The 19,180-nt window shown below is 43.0% G+C and overlaps 1 protein-coding gene across 1 annotated transcript in view; it reads right to left on the bottom strand.

Moving 5' to 3' along the window:
- The window catches only part of LOC147724345 (uncharacterized), a 2,209,372-nt gene that overhangs the window by 1,051,937 nt on the left and 1,138,255 nt on the right, over positions 1–19,180 (bottom strand). The window contains exon 27 of the mRNA XM_086966996.1: positions 13,086–13,253. Coding sequence (XP_086823122.1) covers positions 13,086–13,253 — 168 coding nt within the window. The remainder of the gene's footprint in view (positions 1–13,085; positions 13,254–19,180) is intronic.

Below are 19,180 nucleotides of genomic sequence, written 5' to 3'. Positions count from 1 at the left end.
AAGAAATTTCCTGAAGAAACGTGACAGGCACCTCTGGGATACCCCACCTACCGCAGCAATCACATGCTGGTAGCTCCCTGAAGCAAGAAGGTGTAGGCAGCACAGCACCTGCACATGGGGTGGGATGGTGTGTGCTCTTGGGGTTGGGTGTTCCAGATATGGGTGGAGGTCCCTGATCAAGTCCAGGATGGTTCTGGGGTGTAGCCTGTACCTTTGCAGGATCTCAGGTTCAGTCATTTGGAATAGGGTAATCCTCTGCCTATACACCTGCTCCTCCATTAGCCAGACCCTCTCTCCTGCTGCCTGTATCCGTACACGGCTTGTCATTATGTAGAAAGCCGCCATTGTGGTTGCACTGTTGGATTTTGGGGCCTTCTTTTATATCCTGCACCTGGTTTCCACCTGCTTTCATTCCTTGGTAATTACCGACTCTTAAATACCGATTTTCATGGTATTCAGTATTTTTTGGGTTTCCTACATCTCAATATGCCATTTTTACAATTTCTGATTTACCGATTCAGTAAATAGGAATTCGGTATAATCCGTATTGGAAATTACCCATTTATTATTTACTGACTCGGTAATTATGAATTCGGTATATTCCGATTCGTGAAATACCGAATCGGTATTTTACCGACTGGTTTTTAACGATTCTGACACTTTTTTTCCACATACATCTCGATACTCTTATTCCGGTCGGTAAGGGACGAAATTACCGAATTTCGGCCGTTACCGACCGGTATTTGGCTACCTACATCGGGCCCATGGTCGGTATTCTCCAAAGAATCAAAGGAGGGAACCTGCTGAGCTTGGTAGAGACCTGAAAGACCACACAGTGACCGACCCTTACCATAAACGTTGTGTTGTTTCAGAAACGTTCTAGGCAGTATTTATTCAAAATTTAAAACAGGAGTCAATTGACACAAACAAAAAACTTGCAAAAACAATATCACATGAACACTATTTACATACTTTACATCCTTTGTTTACATCTTGGTGGGGACAGAAAAAACACTGTGTACGGAAGTCATAACACTAGCCATCACACTGGCAAATTGTCCTCCTCCACGTACACTCAAGCCACTTAGGAACCTGCGCACTGCGGCCAAAGCATGGAACAGTGCCAGCTTACATGCTGACCCAAACCATGGCAAAGGCATCACCCCTGGCACTCTTAAAGAGATGAGCATGGGAAGTGTGCCAAACGTGGTCTCTAGTGCAAGTGCCATATTCCCAAACCCCCAGGGCACTCTGTGGAGAACTTGCAAAGGGCCAGATCATTACGTAAAGGTCCCTACCAGCCCCCTGTCACCTTTAGTACTACAGAGGCGATACTTGGTTAAAATAGCCAGGTCCCAGACATGCCCTTAGTTGAGGTAGGATGTCACAGGTATCCAGCAGGGGAAGAATAGAAACGCTCCTCTTTTAGTAGCTTTAACAAGAAAAAAACACATGTCCACGCTTCAGATTTTCCAAAACATATAGTAGCCACTTCCCCGACACAGAAGACACGTTCTGACTTTGCAGCTATGTTTATGGCAGGATAGAATTGTCTTTTAATTTTCATCATGAACTCAAACTTTCATTTTTTTTTTAAAGCAATTGATCCTGACCGATTTTTACTATTCATTTGACTCTTTGGTAATACTGCATAAAAAACCAATATTGACTGTTAAAGTGACATTTGCAGATTTTAAAACGTAGGACTAGAGAACGATTTTTCGGAAAAGCAGATGTGCTTGCATTTTTCTTTGTCATGGGTATTACTACGATTATTACGATTATTGACTGTTTTTGGTCTCTAGGAGCTTGAATTTTATGTAAAGAGCCTTACAACTCGGTTCAGTATATCTCAAATTTTATTTCAAGTATTCATAGGTCAGTCAAATTGGGTGATAGATACTCCTCGGATTTTACACAGATTTTACTAGTTCACAACAACTGATACACTGCTGCACGCCTCACACTGCTGCACACCTCACACTACTGCACGCCTCACACTGCTGCGTACCAAACACTGCTGCACGCCACACACTGCTGCACGCCCCAGACTACTGCACGCTGCAGGCCACACACTGCTGCACGCATCACACTGCTGCACGCTGCACATTGCAGCACGCCGCATACTGCTGCTCGCCACACACAAACATCTTTTAGTTGCAAAATGTGTTCTCTTTTTCGCAAACTGTAAATCAAAGTCACAAACACATATTTTACGTACATACCCATTGCATAACTAAGATTTTTTTAAAAAGATGCAAAATACATACATCAATATTTATTAACTACTTCTTCAACACCATTATCTGTCACTGAACTTTTTAATACACCTACGCATTACATGTGATTGTATTTCAGTATAATTGCAATTCCATAACTAGTTATATTTAGTCTGCGCCCATCTCCTCCAGCTCGGCGCTTGGCAGTGAATGCCCTCTGCCTGCATGTGAAGCTATCAGCGCGCAGCCGCCTGGAGATGCATGCGAGGCTCAAGCCCGAACCATGCCCCGCTGCTGGTAAAATTCCCCCTGGCTGCCCCCGAGTTGCGGGTGCCACAGGCGAGTGTGCAGGCGCGCATATTGGTGTCTCCTTTCCGCTATGGTGAAATATGACTCCTGCTCAAAATGAGAGAAGAAGCAAACTGCCAAGCCAATCACTAAGAAAGGAAGTAAAGAAAGCTTTACTTGTGTGATTTCTGGCTATATAAGAAAAAAACTGGTAGGCTTGTGGAGGACCAGAGAGCTACCACGTTTGGATCATGAGCATGCCAATTTCGGCGTGTTGTCTCTTCATTTACAGACTCTGAGGAAGCTGAAGGAGCAGTCGGCCCACAGTTTAAGTGACAATGCTGCGTTATAAATTCCAGATCACTTTTAGAGTGTTTACTTTTTTTGGGAAAAAGTTTGCCTTTTCGAACCGGATTCTGCACCTCGGCATCCTCCCTGTCTTAAAGATTTGAGGATTCTGGCTCAGAGGGAATGTGTCTGCTGGTTCGACCTGGCTTGTTGAGCTCCTCTTGAGCAAGGAAGCAGGTATGTGCACATTTGTGTGCTGTTTTCAACAGCATTCACATTGACTGTTGGCCAGAAGATGACCACCTGAGATGCAAGACCCCCTCAGCTGTGCAGCAACCAATCAGTTCACCAGTGATTGTTCTCGTATTCCCTGCGTAGTTACGGCAAAGTGCTGCCTTTCAAACATAGGTTACAGGAGACTGGTTAGTAAGTCAATGAGTGAGGCTGCATTTGGTTTTGCAGATGACCGGAGAACGAATAAACGAGTTTAGTGCTGCAGTGTTCACTGGGCCTCAGTGAGGGCTCCTCATGGTTACAAACACGTTCTTATTCAGGCGCTGTGTCGTGTCAGAGATTTAAATTAAGTCTACAATATACTGGCGTTTATGTTGTTTGTGAATAATTTACCCGGAAGCTTAGCGGGAAAAGTAGTTAAGTTAAAACAGCATAGTACGAACACCCTTCAGGTTTCTTTCAGTTTTAATTATGCCTAGTGTATACGTTATGGTGGTGATATCATTAAAATTAGAACGCCACTGTTGAAAGTTTCCAGGCCCCGAGGCAACCCTCCTCCGCCGCTAGGCTCTTTTAGGTGCAGCCCGTGGGGGGCGCCTCCGCCTCAGGGACGCAGCTCGCCTGTGCCGGGAGGCGGCCCTCTTCTTCCTCCTTCTCCGGAAAGGAGCAGATTACTGCTCTGGTAATGTAAGTACAGGCCGCTGACGATTTATTGACTGACCGGCGCCGAGCCTCAGGATAGCGGACGACGAGACAAATGCTTGATCCAAAGAAGTGGTAGGTAACAGAGTCCTAGATGGAGGATGTAAGCCACTTTACAGCACAGTCTGTCTCGAGCTCTGCAACCGTCCGAGACCACCCGGCCTCTACTTAGGTAGGTCTCTGGACTGCGGGGTGACGTAGGGCTCTGTGCTATAAATATCAGTCCTTGTGCATCCTCTTCTCATCCTCCGCCCTAGCGCACGGGACCTTTGAGTAGCTAAAAGCTGGGCCTGAACTGACACACTTCACACGTCCAGCGTTGATGTGTTTGTTTCTAAGCGTGTGAAAGGTGCCGCTGACTTTGCGTCCTTCCAAACCGGGATAAAAGCTGCATTCCTCTGTCAGGCTCCGCACTGCTGAACATCCCTCCCTGCTCCAGAAGCAGCAGTGTCTGAGCCTCGGACAGGGAGCCGCTCCCGGGCCTGCAGTCTGCCGTCTCACTGCCCTGTGCGGGGAAACGTCAAGCGGACACCAATAAAGTTTAACAATTGAAAAATTGAGGGTTTAAAAACAAGCCGAGGCAGCATGGCCGCTGGAGAGGGAGGAAGGGGTGGGGGCCCGGAGAGCGACAGAGAGAAGGGGGGGAGACGAGTCGAGAGTGGGACGGAGGAGAGATGCGCAGTCTTAATTAAATGAAAAGTGCAACGCTACCTCAGCCGAAGGGTAGGGGGGGAGGCGAACGGAGCCAAGCAGCTCTGGAAACACCACCACGTTTCTCCGAGGCGAGGCAGAAATGCCTCGGAGAAACACAAAGTCATTTTGCGATTCGGGAGCGTTTTTTTAGCTGTTGAGTGACGGATGACGTCACGGCTAAAAAACTGCAAAAACCACTCCCCCGAATCGCAAAAAGATGGGCTTGAACTGAGTGACTCCCCTCTCCTCCAATGGCTGGCCTCCGTTTAGGAAGCCAGCCAATGGAGAAGAGGGGTGGGTTCAAGCCCCCATACTGCCAAAACAAAAATTCTCGGACTCGGCCCACTGCTGCGCAGTGCGACGCTAGTCCGAGACCTAAAAAGGGTCGCTTTCTGAACCAAGCTCTATCTTTCTGACAAATTTGGGGTAGTTCTGTTTAGCAGTTCGGGCTGTAGCTCGTCGCAAAATTTTCTATGGAGAAAGCGAGTTTTGGGACCCCCTTTTTTCTAAGCCCCCGCTTGATGAATCACCCCCAAACTCTCAAGATAGGAGCTGACCTGGATAGACTTTTTTGGGTGAATTTCAGAAAGATTCATCAAACAATGCCAAAGTTATTAGCAAATCAAAAAATTATTTTCGGATGGAAACTAGGTTGTAACAATAACTACCTACTGGCGACCACCATGGCGTAATACATACATATATATATATATATATATATATATATATATATATATATATATATATATATATATATATATATATATATATATAGGACTGCCACCATTATTGTTAAATAAAGCAGTGTTTGCCAGCTAATCGTGATAGTGTGACTCCATTTCTCTATGTGTTGGAGAGTTGGTAAGGATATATATATATATATATATATATATATATATATATATATATATATATATATATATATATATATATATATATATATATATATATATATATATATATACATATATTCCCCACCAATCCCGCTTCCGTTAAAGACGGGCTGACACAAGCTTAACATCTCTCTAGGTAAGCATTATTTTCACCATCTATTTACATTCTTCTGCTGATGACAATCCCCATCGCTGTAACTCTGGCAGACGCGTTTCGGTTGGTATGCCTTTCTCAATGGCAGTATTGAGTGACAGAAAACGCTGTTGGGAGTCTTCAGAAGGCTGATGTTTGCTCCTATTGGGGGATACTTGCCGCCATAGAAAGGGGACTGCAGGATCAAGATCGTACTCTCACTGCGGGTTGTTTCCTTTTTGTCCCTTCCAACTCGCAATCTTTCAAACCTCCACAAAGTCAGTAGAATGCGTTCTTAAACATGCCGCATACAGGGGAATGAACACAGGTCCAGTCTCTGGGCATAGTACAGTGACTGTGTACCAAGCATAGTATTGTGCCCTGACGTCGTCATATATATATATATATATGAACACACACACACACACACACACACACACACACACACACACACATATATACACACACACACACACATATATATATTTATTAAAGCAACAACTAATTAACAGAATCCTTCCTAAATGAAGATGCACCCTCTCCAGCCTATAACCTTCATGACCTGTCCTTCCACAAGAGCTTTCGGTCCTACTGAATGCCTATCTAAGTTCTTTCTTTTTGGTCCTATTGAATGCCATCTCACATTCTTATATTGACTTTGTTGACTGCCTTCCCACTTTCTTATATTGATTTTGTGGCTCTTTCACAAATGTATACTCCTATATTTTTATCTTTTTACTTTGCTGATGTACAGCTCTCTCATACCCAAAAGGGTAATGTTCGCACTAAATAAAAATAAATAAATAAATAAATTAATAAAAAATAACATATATATATATAAGTTTTTATACATATAATAATCTTTGTAGTTGGCCACGCGCACTGTGTGTCACCCTTAAAATGATTTACTAGCGATCCCAGTTTATGGACCCCAGACTCATGTAAGCAGTCTTCTAATGTGTTGTGTTTGACTGTATCCAAACTGTGCATAGATCTACAAAATGTATAGTTACATCACTGTAAGGACCAGTGGTTGACCAGAGACCATCCGGAGCCATTGTTTGAACAAATGTTCCTAACCTGGAAGGTCAAAATTATGTTTAGAAAGTATGCAGTTAGTCAGTCTCCTCAAACTAGTGAGTTACTTGAGTAGTAGGTTTTCAGTATAGTTGCTGCTATATCTGAGAGCGGAGATGAAAACTACTCATCCTCCTGCATCTAATGATGGTGTTTCCGGAAGCTCGAATATCAGATCATTTTTGTAAGGTGTTGAAGGCCTTTCTCAATCTTAAAAAAGGGCTTTCTTCCTAGTAAGGATGAGGTGAAATGCTCAAGCAAATAATTTGTTATATATGGTGGCTGCCATATCACTATCTTTATAAACAGGAGAACATCCAGAATTGTAAAGATTAGAACTCCTTCAAAGTACTATCTGGAGCATAGACAACTGTAATGTAAAATATGTTATTGATGTATTACAAATCATTTCAACTTCCACTTAATTAATAATTAAAGTATTTCGTATACACAATGTGACAGACAAGCTTTCAAGAGCCATGAGCAGGGAGAGCTCCCTCATATTACATCACATTTCTATCTGTAGTTTCTGGTTGAAAGAAGTGCTCCAAGTAATATGCATATTTTAGTTATGCAATCATAGATTGATTATGATGCCTGTGTTGGATGCAAGATAAATTGTCCAGATCATCATGCATGTGTTACCTGTTATGGTTACATTCAATGGCTTAGTGCTTCTTTTACTCAATATTGTTTGCTAGTTCAGTGTCAACTGCTTAAACAAATGACTCCTATTTGTAATTCTTATTCGGGTTAATAGAAGTACTATGCTAAACGTGGATGGTTGTTTACTACAATCAGTACCACTGCACGCTCAGATAACATCTTAGTTACTAGTGGATTATGACCAGACAGAACATTTGGGAAAAAACAACATCCTCTAACCTTTCTTGAATTGGTTTTCGGGGGCTCACAGATCTCACACAATGAAAAAAATACATGGCTGAATAGTCAGATCAGTTAAAATGCTAGCATCAATAGTATGAGAGCCTTCAATGCAACAACCAGATTTAACGGATGACCTACTTTATGGGCATAGTCATTTATCACATGTAGCAGCTCTGACATATGTAGCTAAGATAGTAGATCACTAGAAGAATTCATAGAATGATAATCAATCCAAATGGTTAAATCGGTCACCAGCTAATCTTTAACTGCAAACTTCAGAAGAATTCAGTAATATTCTATACTGTATCAACAGTTGTTAAACCAGAAATGAGTACAGAAAGTATTGCCCTTATGAATCTGAAAACTCACAGACTGGAAATTGATGGGGTGGTGCCCATATAAAGACCTTGTTACATCTTTCACATTGAAGATGTTGTAACTATTTAAGTGTGATGACTTAAATTGCAATACCAAATTTAACCACTTGAGTGAAACAAGAAGAGTCCAGAGGGTACTCCCTACTCCCTGATTAAAGTCTGATACCCTGACAGGGGTACTCAAGAAAAAGTCCAGTACTTTCAAGGTGTATCAAACAAATCTAATCCTCCCTAGTGGTGGTGGCTGGTTCTCGGCTCACCAAGAAATCTAGGTAAAATTGAAGCAAAATAATGATTGTATTCAGCTCAATTTCCCTGAAAAGTTTTGCAGTTCTTTCAAATAATAATGGCATTCAAGTTTGCAATTTTTCCATGATGGTCTTTCATTATCAAGATGTATGAAGCTAGCATCTTTCCTTACTTACACCTTCCAACTCTGTTTGTCTTACTCTCCTGCCTGTTCAAATGTGGTTCTCAGTCTTATATTATAACCGAGAATCTACTGGGAAACAACAGGAAGGGATAATAAACAATTATGTGGATTTACTCAACAAAATCAGCCTAAATTCCTTTCTGCCATATTTGTTGGCTTTTCCAACCCTACCTCACTTTCTGGCCTCTAATAGCTTCATACCCAGTTCACTCAAGTCCCGACTACATTGATGAATTTCATCACAAGGGCAAAAATGGGTAATTAGACAATACAGGTGTTGGTTCTGCTTGGCATTTGACTATTTGTGGGTTGAGGTATAAGGGAGTTAGGTGCTCCGGGGGCTACTGCGTGGGAAGGAGGGGAAGGAACACATCAGTCGGAATTGTGAAAGACAAGGGATGACTTCTGTAAAAACATTCAGTTTAAGTTGCTCCAAACAGCACTGGAAAGAGAGGTCACTGAAAGCAAGAACAATAGTTACTTACCTGTAATCTATGGTTCTCCAGTATTGGTGTCTTTCATAGATTCACATGGCTGAATCATTCCCCGTCGTCGGAGGGGGAGTCCCATGGTACATAAACAAGCAATAATTTGCATATAAGAAACCAAAACCCTTGGTAATAACCAACCAGGAAGTAAAGTAGCCCTAAGCTACAGTGTAAAAAACTTCCACACTCATGACTAACCTAGTCATTTTGTATAGACCAAACTGCAGCCAATCAGGTGCCAGCACCCACCAGAATGTTCTCCACAGTGGCTCAGGCGCTCAGATTTTCTCGCACAGGAGTGAAACCAACACTATCGCCTGAGGTGCCTCTGAGGGGAGGTGGGCGGGTGCATGTGAATCTATGAAACACACCAATACTGGAGAACCACAGATTACAGGTAAGTAACTTTTGTTCTTCTCCGATATTGGGGTGTCTTTCATAGATTCACATGCCTGAATCAGAGTAGATAGCAGTACACACCATCCTGCTCATAGACGCTCCTTGTATCATAGTGCATACGCATGCTTTGCAAACAATAATGACATGTAAAATAAGCGTCTAAAAGAGCATAGAGGAGGAGGGAGAACAGAGTCACCTTATTTAAAAAGATTGTGAAGCACTGCTCATCCCATTGAAGTATCTGCATCGCTGGCAGCATCTAAGCAGTAGTGCTTGGTGAAGGTATGCTTGCTGGACCAAGTTGCCGCTCTGCAGATGTGATGGAGAGGCACTCCAGCAAAAAGGGCTGTCGAGGAGGAGACCACTCTCGTAGAATGCGCCCTTGGCAATGATTGCAATGGCCTTCCTGCTTGCTGATGACATAGACTGTTTGCTGAGGACACCCAGCGGGCTATGGTCTGTTTAGATACAGCGTATCCTTGACGTATCCTTCCGTATGCTACAAATAACTGGTCTGTCTTACGCAATGTAGCAGTTCGTTGAAGATAGAATTTAAGACATCTTCTGATGTCAAGGGAATGCAAGGCCTTCTCCGCTACCGTTTGCAGATTACGAAATAATGTTTTTAGAATTACTGGCTTGTTAAGATGAAAGTCGGATGGAACTTTAGGCATGTAGCTTGGATTGTTACGAAGCACTACTGAATTTGAAGTGAATTGTAAAAACGGAGACTTGATAGTAAATGCTTGAATGTCACTGACTCTACGTGCCGATGTCAGTGCTAGAAGAAGAGAAACCTTCCAGGAAAGAAATTTGAGATCCACTTTATGAATAGGTTCAAAGGGGTGGCGCATGAGTTGAGAGAGCACCACATTCAAGTACCAGGAAGGAGGTGGACGCCGGACAGGAGGATCATTCGGAATAGACCTTTGAAGAATTGTTGAATTATTCTTGTGGAGTACAGAGAATTATAGCCATCTTGACGGAACCTGGAAATGGCCGCCAAAAACACCTTCAGTGTGGCATGAGACAAGCCAGAGTTAGCCAATTGAAGAAAGAACGGTAAGATCTGTTCTGTTTTAGCATGGAGTGGGTGTAAATTGGCTGTGAGGCACCAGGCACAAAACCTTTTCCATTTAAGTTTGTATGTCTTAATAGTAGCAGGCGCTCTAGCATTGGCTAAAACTTCTTGACAATCCTCTGGAATATCTAGATGGGCGAACTCAACGTGCTGAGGAGACAAGCTGCTAATTTCAAGGACGCTGGGTCTGGATGACAAATTTGACCCCTCTGCATTGTCAGAAGATTCGGTATTGGTTGAAGTTGTATGGGATTGCACTCTGAGAGAAGTAGAAGCTCGGTGAACCAATATTGGCAAGGCCACCTGGGCGCAATGAGGATGAGGTGGTACGGTTGCTGTTTCATTTTCCGAATGACCCTGGGAACCAAAGAAATCGGCGGAAAGGCATATGCATATATCTGAGACCAGTTCATCAAAAGTGCATCCCTGCAAGAGTCCTTGTGGGGAATCCAGCTTGCAAAGTGTAGGCATTTGCAGTTCTGATTCCTTGCAAACAAGTCTAGATCGGGGTGACCCCACTCTTGAAAGTGTCCAGAGTCGGTTGATGGATTTCCCATGCGGGATTGGATGCTGTAGTTCTCCTGAGAGAGTCCGCTATCACATTGGACGTTTCTAAATCGTGCACTGTCAAAAGATTTATCCTGTGATCTAGAGCCCAAATCCAAATCTCCTGGGCCTGCTGAGAAAGACGGGCCGATTTTGTGCCCCCTTGTTTGTTTAAGTAATGCATACTTGTTGTATTGTCTGTCTTGATTAGAACTGTGGATCCTTGTATTACTGTTCGGAAGGACTTCAAGTCCAGAAAAATTGCTCTCAACTCTAGCAGATTTATGTGCCATTTCTTTTGATGCATATTCCACTTTCCATTGATAGTCATGCCCTGTAGGTGTGCCCCCATCTTTCCAGGGAAGCATCTGTGGTGATGGTATACCTTGGAATTTCCGCAGGAATGAACGCCCTACTTGTAGGTTTTTCTTTTGAACCCACCAAAGAAAAGCTTCTCTCATGTGGTAAGTTATGGTGATCCTGTCGTCGAACGACCCCAAGACCTGCACCCATTGGAGGTTGAGTTCCTCCTGGAAAGGTCTCATCTGAAAATGGCAGTTGGGTATGAGAGGGATGCAGGATGATAGCATCCCTAGGATTGACTTGAACATTCGTACTGCTTGAACATTCGTACTGAAACGTGCTCTTTTTGCCGCAAGCTGAGGGCCATGTTGCAAATCTTGAGTTGTCTTTCTCTTGAGACAAAGGCTTGAGTGAGCTGAGTGTCTAATGTAGCTCCCAGAAACAATACCCTCTGTGATGGAACAAGATGGGATTTCTTGAAATTGATTGAGAGTCCCAGAGACTGGAAAAGCAACAGGCATCTTTGAACATGTACTCTTGCTGCTCCCAAAGAATTGGCCTTGATAAGGCAATCGTCTAAGTACGGGAAAATTCGAATGCCTTCCAAGCGAAGATGTGCCGCCACTGGAGCTAATATCTTTGTGAACACTCGGGGTGCTGAACAACGCCCAAATGGGAGAACCTTGAATTGAAAATCCCTGCCAGCCACTCTGAACCTTAGAAATTTCCTGTGCCTGGGGAGGATGGGTACGTGAAAGTAGGCATCCTGAAGGTCGAGGGTGGCCATGTGATCGCCCTTGGAAATAAGCTGGAGGATTTCTTGAAGTGTTAACATCCAGAAGGACAGTTTCTTGAGGTATTTGTTGAGGGCACGCAGGTCGATGATAGGGCGCCATTCCCCTGACTTTTTTCATATGAGGAAGAACCTCGAATAGTATCCTCTTCCTTTCTGCAATTGAGGAACCTTTTCGATTGCACCTTTCCGAATCATTATATTTATTTGGGAGAACAGCTCCTTGAGGTGAGCCGGTGGTAGACCTTTTGGAGGTGAATTTAGAGGGGTTTTGACAAATTCTAAAGCGTGTCAGCTGGCCACTACGTCCAGGACCCATTTGTCCGTAGCAATTTTGGACCAATTTGAGAAGTAATGGGATATTCTTCCTCCAACTTTTGACCTTGGAATGGGCAGAGGTGGTGACAGGTGACAGGTCTCAAGGCCTTTTGGAAGAATCCCGTCCCAGATAAAAGGACTTTCTTTTTCCTTGCGAAATGTTGTTGCCTCGCTGCCCGTATGTTTGTTGCTTATACGGCTGGTATCGCTGGGTACCCTGTGAAGATTGGTACGAGCGTTGTTGGGAGTAGCCCCCTCTATTAAAATAGGACCCACGTCCTTTGGCACCCCGAAAGGACGATTTGCAAAACTGCAGGTTTCCCAGCGACCTTGCGGTTTCAGTATCTTTCTTTATGGCCTGCAAGGCCTCATCAATGTGATGGCCAAAGAGAAATTCTCCATCGTAAGGCATATCTATTATTTTTGCTTGGAACTCCTGGTGGAAGGAAGTTGACTTCAGCCAACCCTGTCTCCTCAGTACTGCTGCCCCTGCCAATTGTCGGAAGCCTGTAGATGCCAAATCTATGGCTGCATCAATCATTTCCGCAGAAGCGCACTCTCCTTCATGTAATACTTTCTTAGCTTCTGATCTTTCTGGTTCCAGAAGCTTTTCAAGATATGGTGAAATATCCGACCGCATCTGTCTATCATATCTCCCTAGTGTTGCTAAGGAGTTTGCCGCAACGCATTGTAGTTGCAGCTATCGTCAACACCTTTTTACTCACTATGCACTTCAATACATAAGCGGCGAAGCCTGAAATAATAACAGGCATCTAATGATAATTTATATAACACTCGATTACCCACATGGCACATCTCATATCCATTCTAACACACATTAAAGAAATAGACTGTTTCTTTAAAAAAATATTACTTTTCTACATTTTTACCAAAAGCACCTCAAAAGCTGGCTAAATAAAAATACACTCTACCTCCTGTTCCATCTTCTTCTTCAGGTCCTGCATTTTCTTCAATTCATTGTCAAGCTTAATGGTCTCCATTTCATAGGCAGACAGCTCCTCTTTCAATTTCTCATTTTGAAGCTGTAGACTCAAGATATTGGTACTACTGGACGAAGCTTCTTTAGACTTCTCCTTCAACTAAATCAAAGGGTGAGCTCAAATAAGTAAATCATTCAACATAATTCATTTGCCAAAATAAATTAAATATTACGTTTAATGATAGAAATGATGTTTACACTGAAAGGAATACCATTTTAAAATCCTCATTAATGGTAAAGTCAGAGTTTAAGTTACTATTCTGAAAATGCCAGTTTTAGTACGTTGACATTTCCCTGCCTTAACCAAATCTGCCTTCCTATCAGTGTACATGGTGAAATGCTGCAAATTGCTCTTCTGTTGTGTTTTGCGTATTTCTTCCAGACATAGAGACGAAAGGGCCTTGGGTGTGGGGCAAGGTGTTACTCTCCAGAGCAGGATGTCCCGGGGAGTTGTATTCAGGCTTCCTGAGCTGCAAAAGATATCTGTTATATTCTACATAATTATAACATGTATACTAGCCCTGCTGCCTCTAGCTGCTCAGCCAGAGTGTGTCTTGGTATTAGAATGTTGGTGTGCCTGTGATGCGTGGAATACCTGGGTGACTGAGTGGGATGAATGTGGCAGTTGTTGTGACCTTCTTTTCATTGATGTCTGGGGTAATGTTTTGTGCATGTTGTCACTCCTGAACATTTTTGAACATACTTTATATTGTAGTCATTTTTTTTTGTAGTGAATCTCCGTTTCATGTATGTCGGGGATCACGGGTCATGCAGAGTGGCAAAACAAGCCATGTTTGGCGCAAGGTCTGAAAGTAATGTTTTACATTGTAAACATGTGTTCCTGGTCATATTTATCTCTTTGCAGGTCAGACTGTCTGGGCGAAAGCATTCTATGGTATTTCTTTGTGGTATTGCATTTTCAACTTGTCTAGCTGTTTGGTGTTTTTTTTTCTCTTTCTGCTACAGGAAAAGGGGTTCTTGATCACAACTCGGGTGAGAGTTCACTCACCGCTGTGTTCCAGTGTGTCTATTGTATGGTGTACAAATGCTTTGTTCAACCTTGTTAAGTTGTGAAACCACAGGTATATGTCAGTTTACTGATGGATTTTCATAGTTTAGTTTCAGTTGTGGTTTTCACAGTTCCCTCTCACCAGGGATGGTCATTAGATTAGTTTCTCCCACTTATTGGATTGTAACCTCTGCATGGGGTTTGGTACATGAGTTAGTTCCCATGTTGGATCTTTAGTAAGTTTCCATTTTGGGTGTCTTCAATGGGAAAGTGTGTTACTCCTACTCTGGAGTATGTAACTTCCACGAGGGGGTTGCTTCAAGACTTTGTTTTCACAAGTTTTTACTTAGGTGTACTCCTACGCGGGGTTGGTTGTGGGATCCCTTTCACAGTTGTGCACAGTATCTTTATGGTTGGAAATATGGGTGACGACCCATTTGGTTCGGGCAGTTCGGGCTGGACTGTTCCCATGAGGCATAGGGTCAGACTGATTTGCATATGGCCATGTCTGAACTGGGGTGGCAGAGTGGGCTAAAGAACGGTGATGGATTGGGCCCAGATTTTTTGACTGGGTGTGAGTGTGTGATTGATTCAGATGCTCCGTCCATCACCACCCCCTTTTGCACCCCTTTTTGTACCGCTTTTGGACGCCATAAGTGTGGCAGGGTATGCTCAGACGTGAGTCCCTTGCTCACTTTGCCACTTGATTCAAGCAAGCCGGGCTGAAGACAGCTGGAATGCCAAAAACCGGTCCTCGGAAGCTTGTTTCCGGTCCAGGGAAGACATGGCTAGGCAGTTTGGGCTGGAATGTTCCTATGAGGCACAGGGTCAGAATGATTTGCATATGGCCATGTCTGAACTGGGGTGGCAGAGTGGGCTAAAGAACAGTGATGGATTGGGTCCAGATCTTTTGACTGGGTGTGAGTGTGTGATTGATTCAGATGCTCCGTCCATCACCACCCCTTTTGTACCGCTTTTAGTAAGTGAGCATTTTCATGCTTTACCGTTCTGTGTCGCTGCAGTCAAACAAAGAGACCTGAGATATGCCCTGCATATCCTGATGGCCCATGTCCCGGCTGATTGGCCTTCCTGAGCTAGTGTGATGGGAGGAGATGTCACTAACAACAGAATATGGCTGTTCCTGTCCTCCCACAATGCTGCCTTCACCCCCTGAAGTTTGTCAGGAGCCAAGTCGGGGTAAGGCAGGATCTTGTGGACTTTCTTTTGAAGTATGCCTGCTTCAAAGGCCAAAAGAAGTATAAGTATTAGACCTGCGACCCTACTTTTTCAGACCACTTCTGGACTGAGGACTTTGCCAAGAAGAAGAGCTGAAGAGTTGCTAGGAGTAGTGCTGCCCCTTTGCTGTGTGTTGCTTTGCTAGTTTGGCCTACCGTTGCTCCTTCTGCCGGTGGGCAGTAAAAGCTTTCTTGTATCCTACTTTTTCAAGGGCTTGTGTGTGCTTGCCTCCTGTTGGACTGAGGGCTATCAAAGACTTCGACTGCAGCCCCTGTGTACTCCTCAGCTGGGAGTTCGGACCTGTTAAGTGGTGCCAATGCCAGTTCTGGCCCTTGGGGGTGGTTTGGCTGCTTCAAAGATTCAAAATCCATGCATCGGCATTCCAGCGCCGTTTTTACCACCGCAACTTGCCATCTGGTTGAAAAATAAATGCATCGCCACAGTGCGGCTGAAAAATCGATGCAACGCCTGTTCGTGGCCAGTAGAACTACTCCAGCCCGAGTCCAGAGCACCGAGTCTCCAACGTCTGGGACGCCCACTCCAATTTCGACCCAGGCCCTGATGTGTGACTGGAAGAATCGACACATCACCTGTCTGCGACTGTGGAAATCGACGCAAGGCCTGTTTTTGCTGTTGCATTGACCTGCAGCACCTGGATTTTCTCACACATAGCACCCGTGCATCACACCATCATCAATGGAGGCCCACAGTAACGGATCAAGACAGCATGTCTGTATTTCAACGCATTGCTTCCACTCGCAGTAAGGATTTGACGCAACCCTTCTCCTGTAAGCAGGAAGTACTGGCGGTTCCACTCCACTGGGACTAAGGAACTAACGCATTGCATGTGTTTTCTGATGCTTCCTCCCTCTGCAGCTGTTTTTTTCTTTTGGATTTTTGAGGTATCAAAGGCACTTTGTGCTAAAATTACCGCATCCATAGAATTCTATCTACAGAATTGCATAAACCTTTAAAAAGTGATATCTTTGCTTCTGTATGTTGGATTTTTGTCATTTTGGTCTTGTTTGGTTTAGATAAAGATTGGTTATTTTTCTTAACTGGTGTGGTGTCCATTTGTGGTGCTTTCACTGTATTACAGTATGTATTATGTACAAATGCTTTATGCATTCCCTCTGAGATAAGACTTACTGCTTGTGCCAAGCTACCAAGGAGGTGAGCAGGGGGTTATCTTGGGTGTGTAACTCTCTTAACCTAACTAGGAGGAAGTGTCCATACGTGCATAGGGTGCATATCGCTGCCAACTGGAGACCCCAATTTCTAACAACCCACATCTACAAAGTACTTCACAACACAGACTCTGCATACCTGAACAGCCACATTAATTACTACCACCCTTCCAGACACCTCCGCTCTGCTGGACTCTTACTAGCACACACCCTGTTCATATGCAAAAGCAAGGGAGGTGGTTGTGCCTTCTCATACTTGGCCCTTTAAGTCTGGAATGACCTCCCGCAACACATCTGAGCCTCCATCTCTTTTCTTTACATCCGCAAGCAGCTAAAAACCTGGGTTTTCGAGTAACCTCACCAGACAGGCCAACACATCTGTAACAAGCACCGAGGGCATACACTCATGGGTGATTAGTTTGCTATAAACATACAGATAACATAAAACGGAATCACAAGCACATATATTGAGACACTGATATTGGCAATCTATGAATTTTTAAAAATCTCAAAAACTGTTCTCTTTGTGCTGGAGTCTAAACAAGCTACTCCGGTCGTTTAGTTTAATAAGGATGGCACTATCTAAAGTTTGATATTTTAACATACACAACATTTCCAAAATAATAAATTACTATAGGAAAGCACACGTGTGTAAAAGCTGTTATTTTTTTTATCCTTTTCCATTTTCAATAGGGCTGCAAACAGTTACTTGAAGTATCACTGACAATTGCACTGATATCCTAATGGCATACCTATAGTTTAGATAAATCTGCCAAATCATGAAGAACTTATGTTTAGTGTGCAGTTCCATTCAGTGCCAGGCCCAACTCTGCAGGCAATTTTATTTTCACTAATCTGATACCTTAAACTGCAATTAATGACTCAGAAATAGTAGCACATGTATTTTAGAAATGCACAAAAGTGTACCAACTCAGAACCTATAAATTAATGATGAAAATAAAACAAGCACGTTTTTCGAGGAGTACCTCAAGTGCCCCTCAGACAATAAACACTGGAGCTCTCCCTTGCAGGCAACTGAGAAAATCTCATTCATGATAAATCTGTCACTGATAACTTTTCATTATTGATCAACAAAGGTGGGTGGAGATCATAAATATGAATATCCACAGCTGACCTAGTAAAGCAGGGAGCAATTTTAAAGTCTCTCTCTCTATCTTTTAATTAATACTGTAGATCGCTCCAGATCCCCAGCAGCCAAAAAGCCCATAATTTAATGGAGCATCTTTTCAGTATCCCTCACAGCATTGAGATTACTCATAGGCATGAACCCTACTGTGAATCTTGTCCCAACATAACAATCCATCAGCCCTAAGGGCAGTGGTATTGTAAGAGAAACAGATTCTCATGAGCATTTCAAATCTACATGCACACATAATTAGGTCGTTGACGATGACAAAATAAAAATATGAAAAGTATATTTGAATGAACAATGCCCAAGTTCATTAGCATATGTAACTTCCAGCAAGAACACACAGCTTACAGTTACAGGCATTGGGTCATTCTGAAGAGTTCAGGAGGATGGGCGGAACAGGTCTACATTTCTAATTAGATAGAGATGGTGAAAATGAACAAATATGTGATCTAAAGCTAAATCAAGTGTCCGAACACATTGCTTAAATCATACCCTCAACACAGAAAAATACTTTTAAATATAACAATGCATTTTCAAGAAGCCAAATTATATGCTGCATGCAACAAGCCAGTAGTAAGTGAAAGAGTAGATACCGGATTAATGTACTCCTTTCAAATCTCATACATATGCAAATTGAGGTGCATCAATTTATCCATGCTTTAAGGTGGCTGGGATATACCTTAATTAGCCTTATCAACCGCATATCTGATCCTTGTAAGAGGCCCATTTGAATGAAACAAAGCAAGCAAAATGTAAAAGAGCTCCAAAATAAATAACATTACACCTAGATAAAGAAACAAGCATAATGTTTTGATTAAATGCCACTTAGAAGTTGGGTTGAAAATAGAAATCAGTAACATAACAGTTAACATGAAACCCATGAGTAGATTGGGTTAGGGTTGTAGAATACATACATATACATGAGAGAAAGCAAATAAAGTATTTGGCAGAACATGCTTTTTAAAAAGGCTCCAAATGGCATTAGGGTTCACTTTAGTGAGGTCAGGAGCAGGATCAGGTTTGGCGTGAGTGGACCAGCCTGGCATGTAGTGGAAGAAAAGTCAGCTGGAGAAAGTTACTTTCACACTTGGAAACTTTCTTGAAGTTGAGCTCTCTCATGTAGGAGCAGGTTTCAAAAATCATACAAAACGGGATCCCAGATTTAGACTGCTCCAAAAAGAGGCTTCAGTAAAGAAAGATTTCCTAGGGACAGGAGGAGGTTGAAGCAGGTTAGGCTGCCCTAAGTTCAACTTGACAATCCATTCTTTGGTTAACCAATTTGTGGGTGGTTTTCATGAACTGCAAAATAATTGGAATGCAAACCTCAGAAGCTCAGGATGGTGCCACTGACAACAATACCTGTGCATTATCACTTGGTTCTTTGTCAACAAAAACCTTAAGGCTGCAACACGAATATCACTGATGGCCTATTAATATGACCT

The sequence above is a fragment of the Lissotriton vulgaris genome, chromosome 4_1 (genome assembly GCF_964263255.1).
Source record: "Lissotriton vulgaris chromosome 4_1, aLisVul1.2, whole genome shotgun sequence".
NCBI lineage: Eukaryota > Metazoa > Chordata > Amphibia > Caudata > Salamandridae > Lissotriton > Lissotriton vulgaris.
The sequence above is the reverse complement of the archived record's forward strand: the minus strand, read 5'-3'. Positions and strand labels throughout refer to the sequence as shown.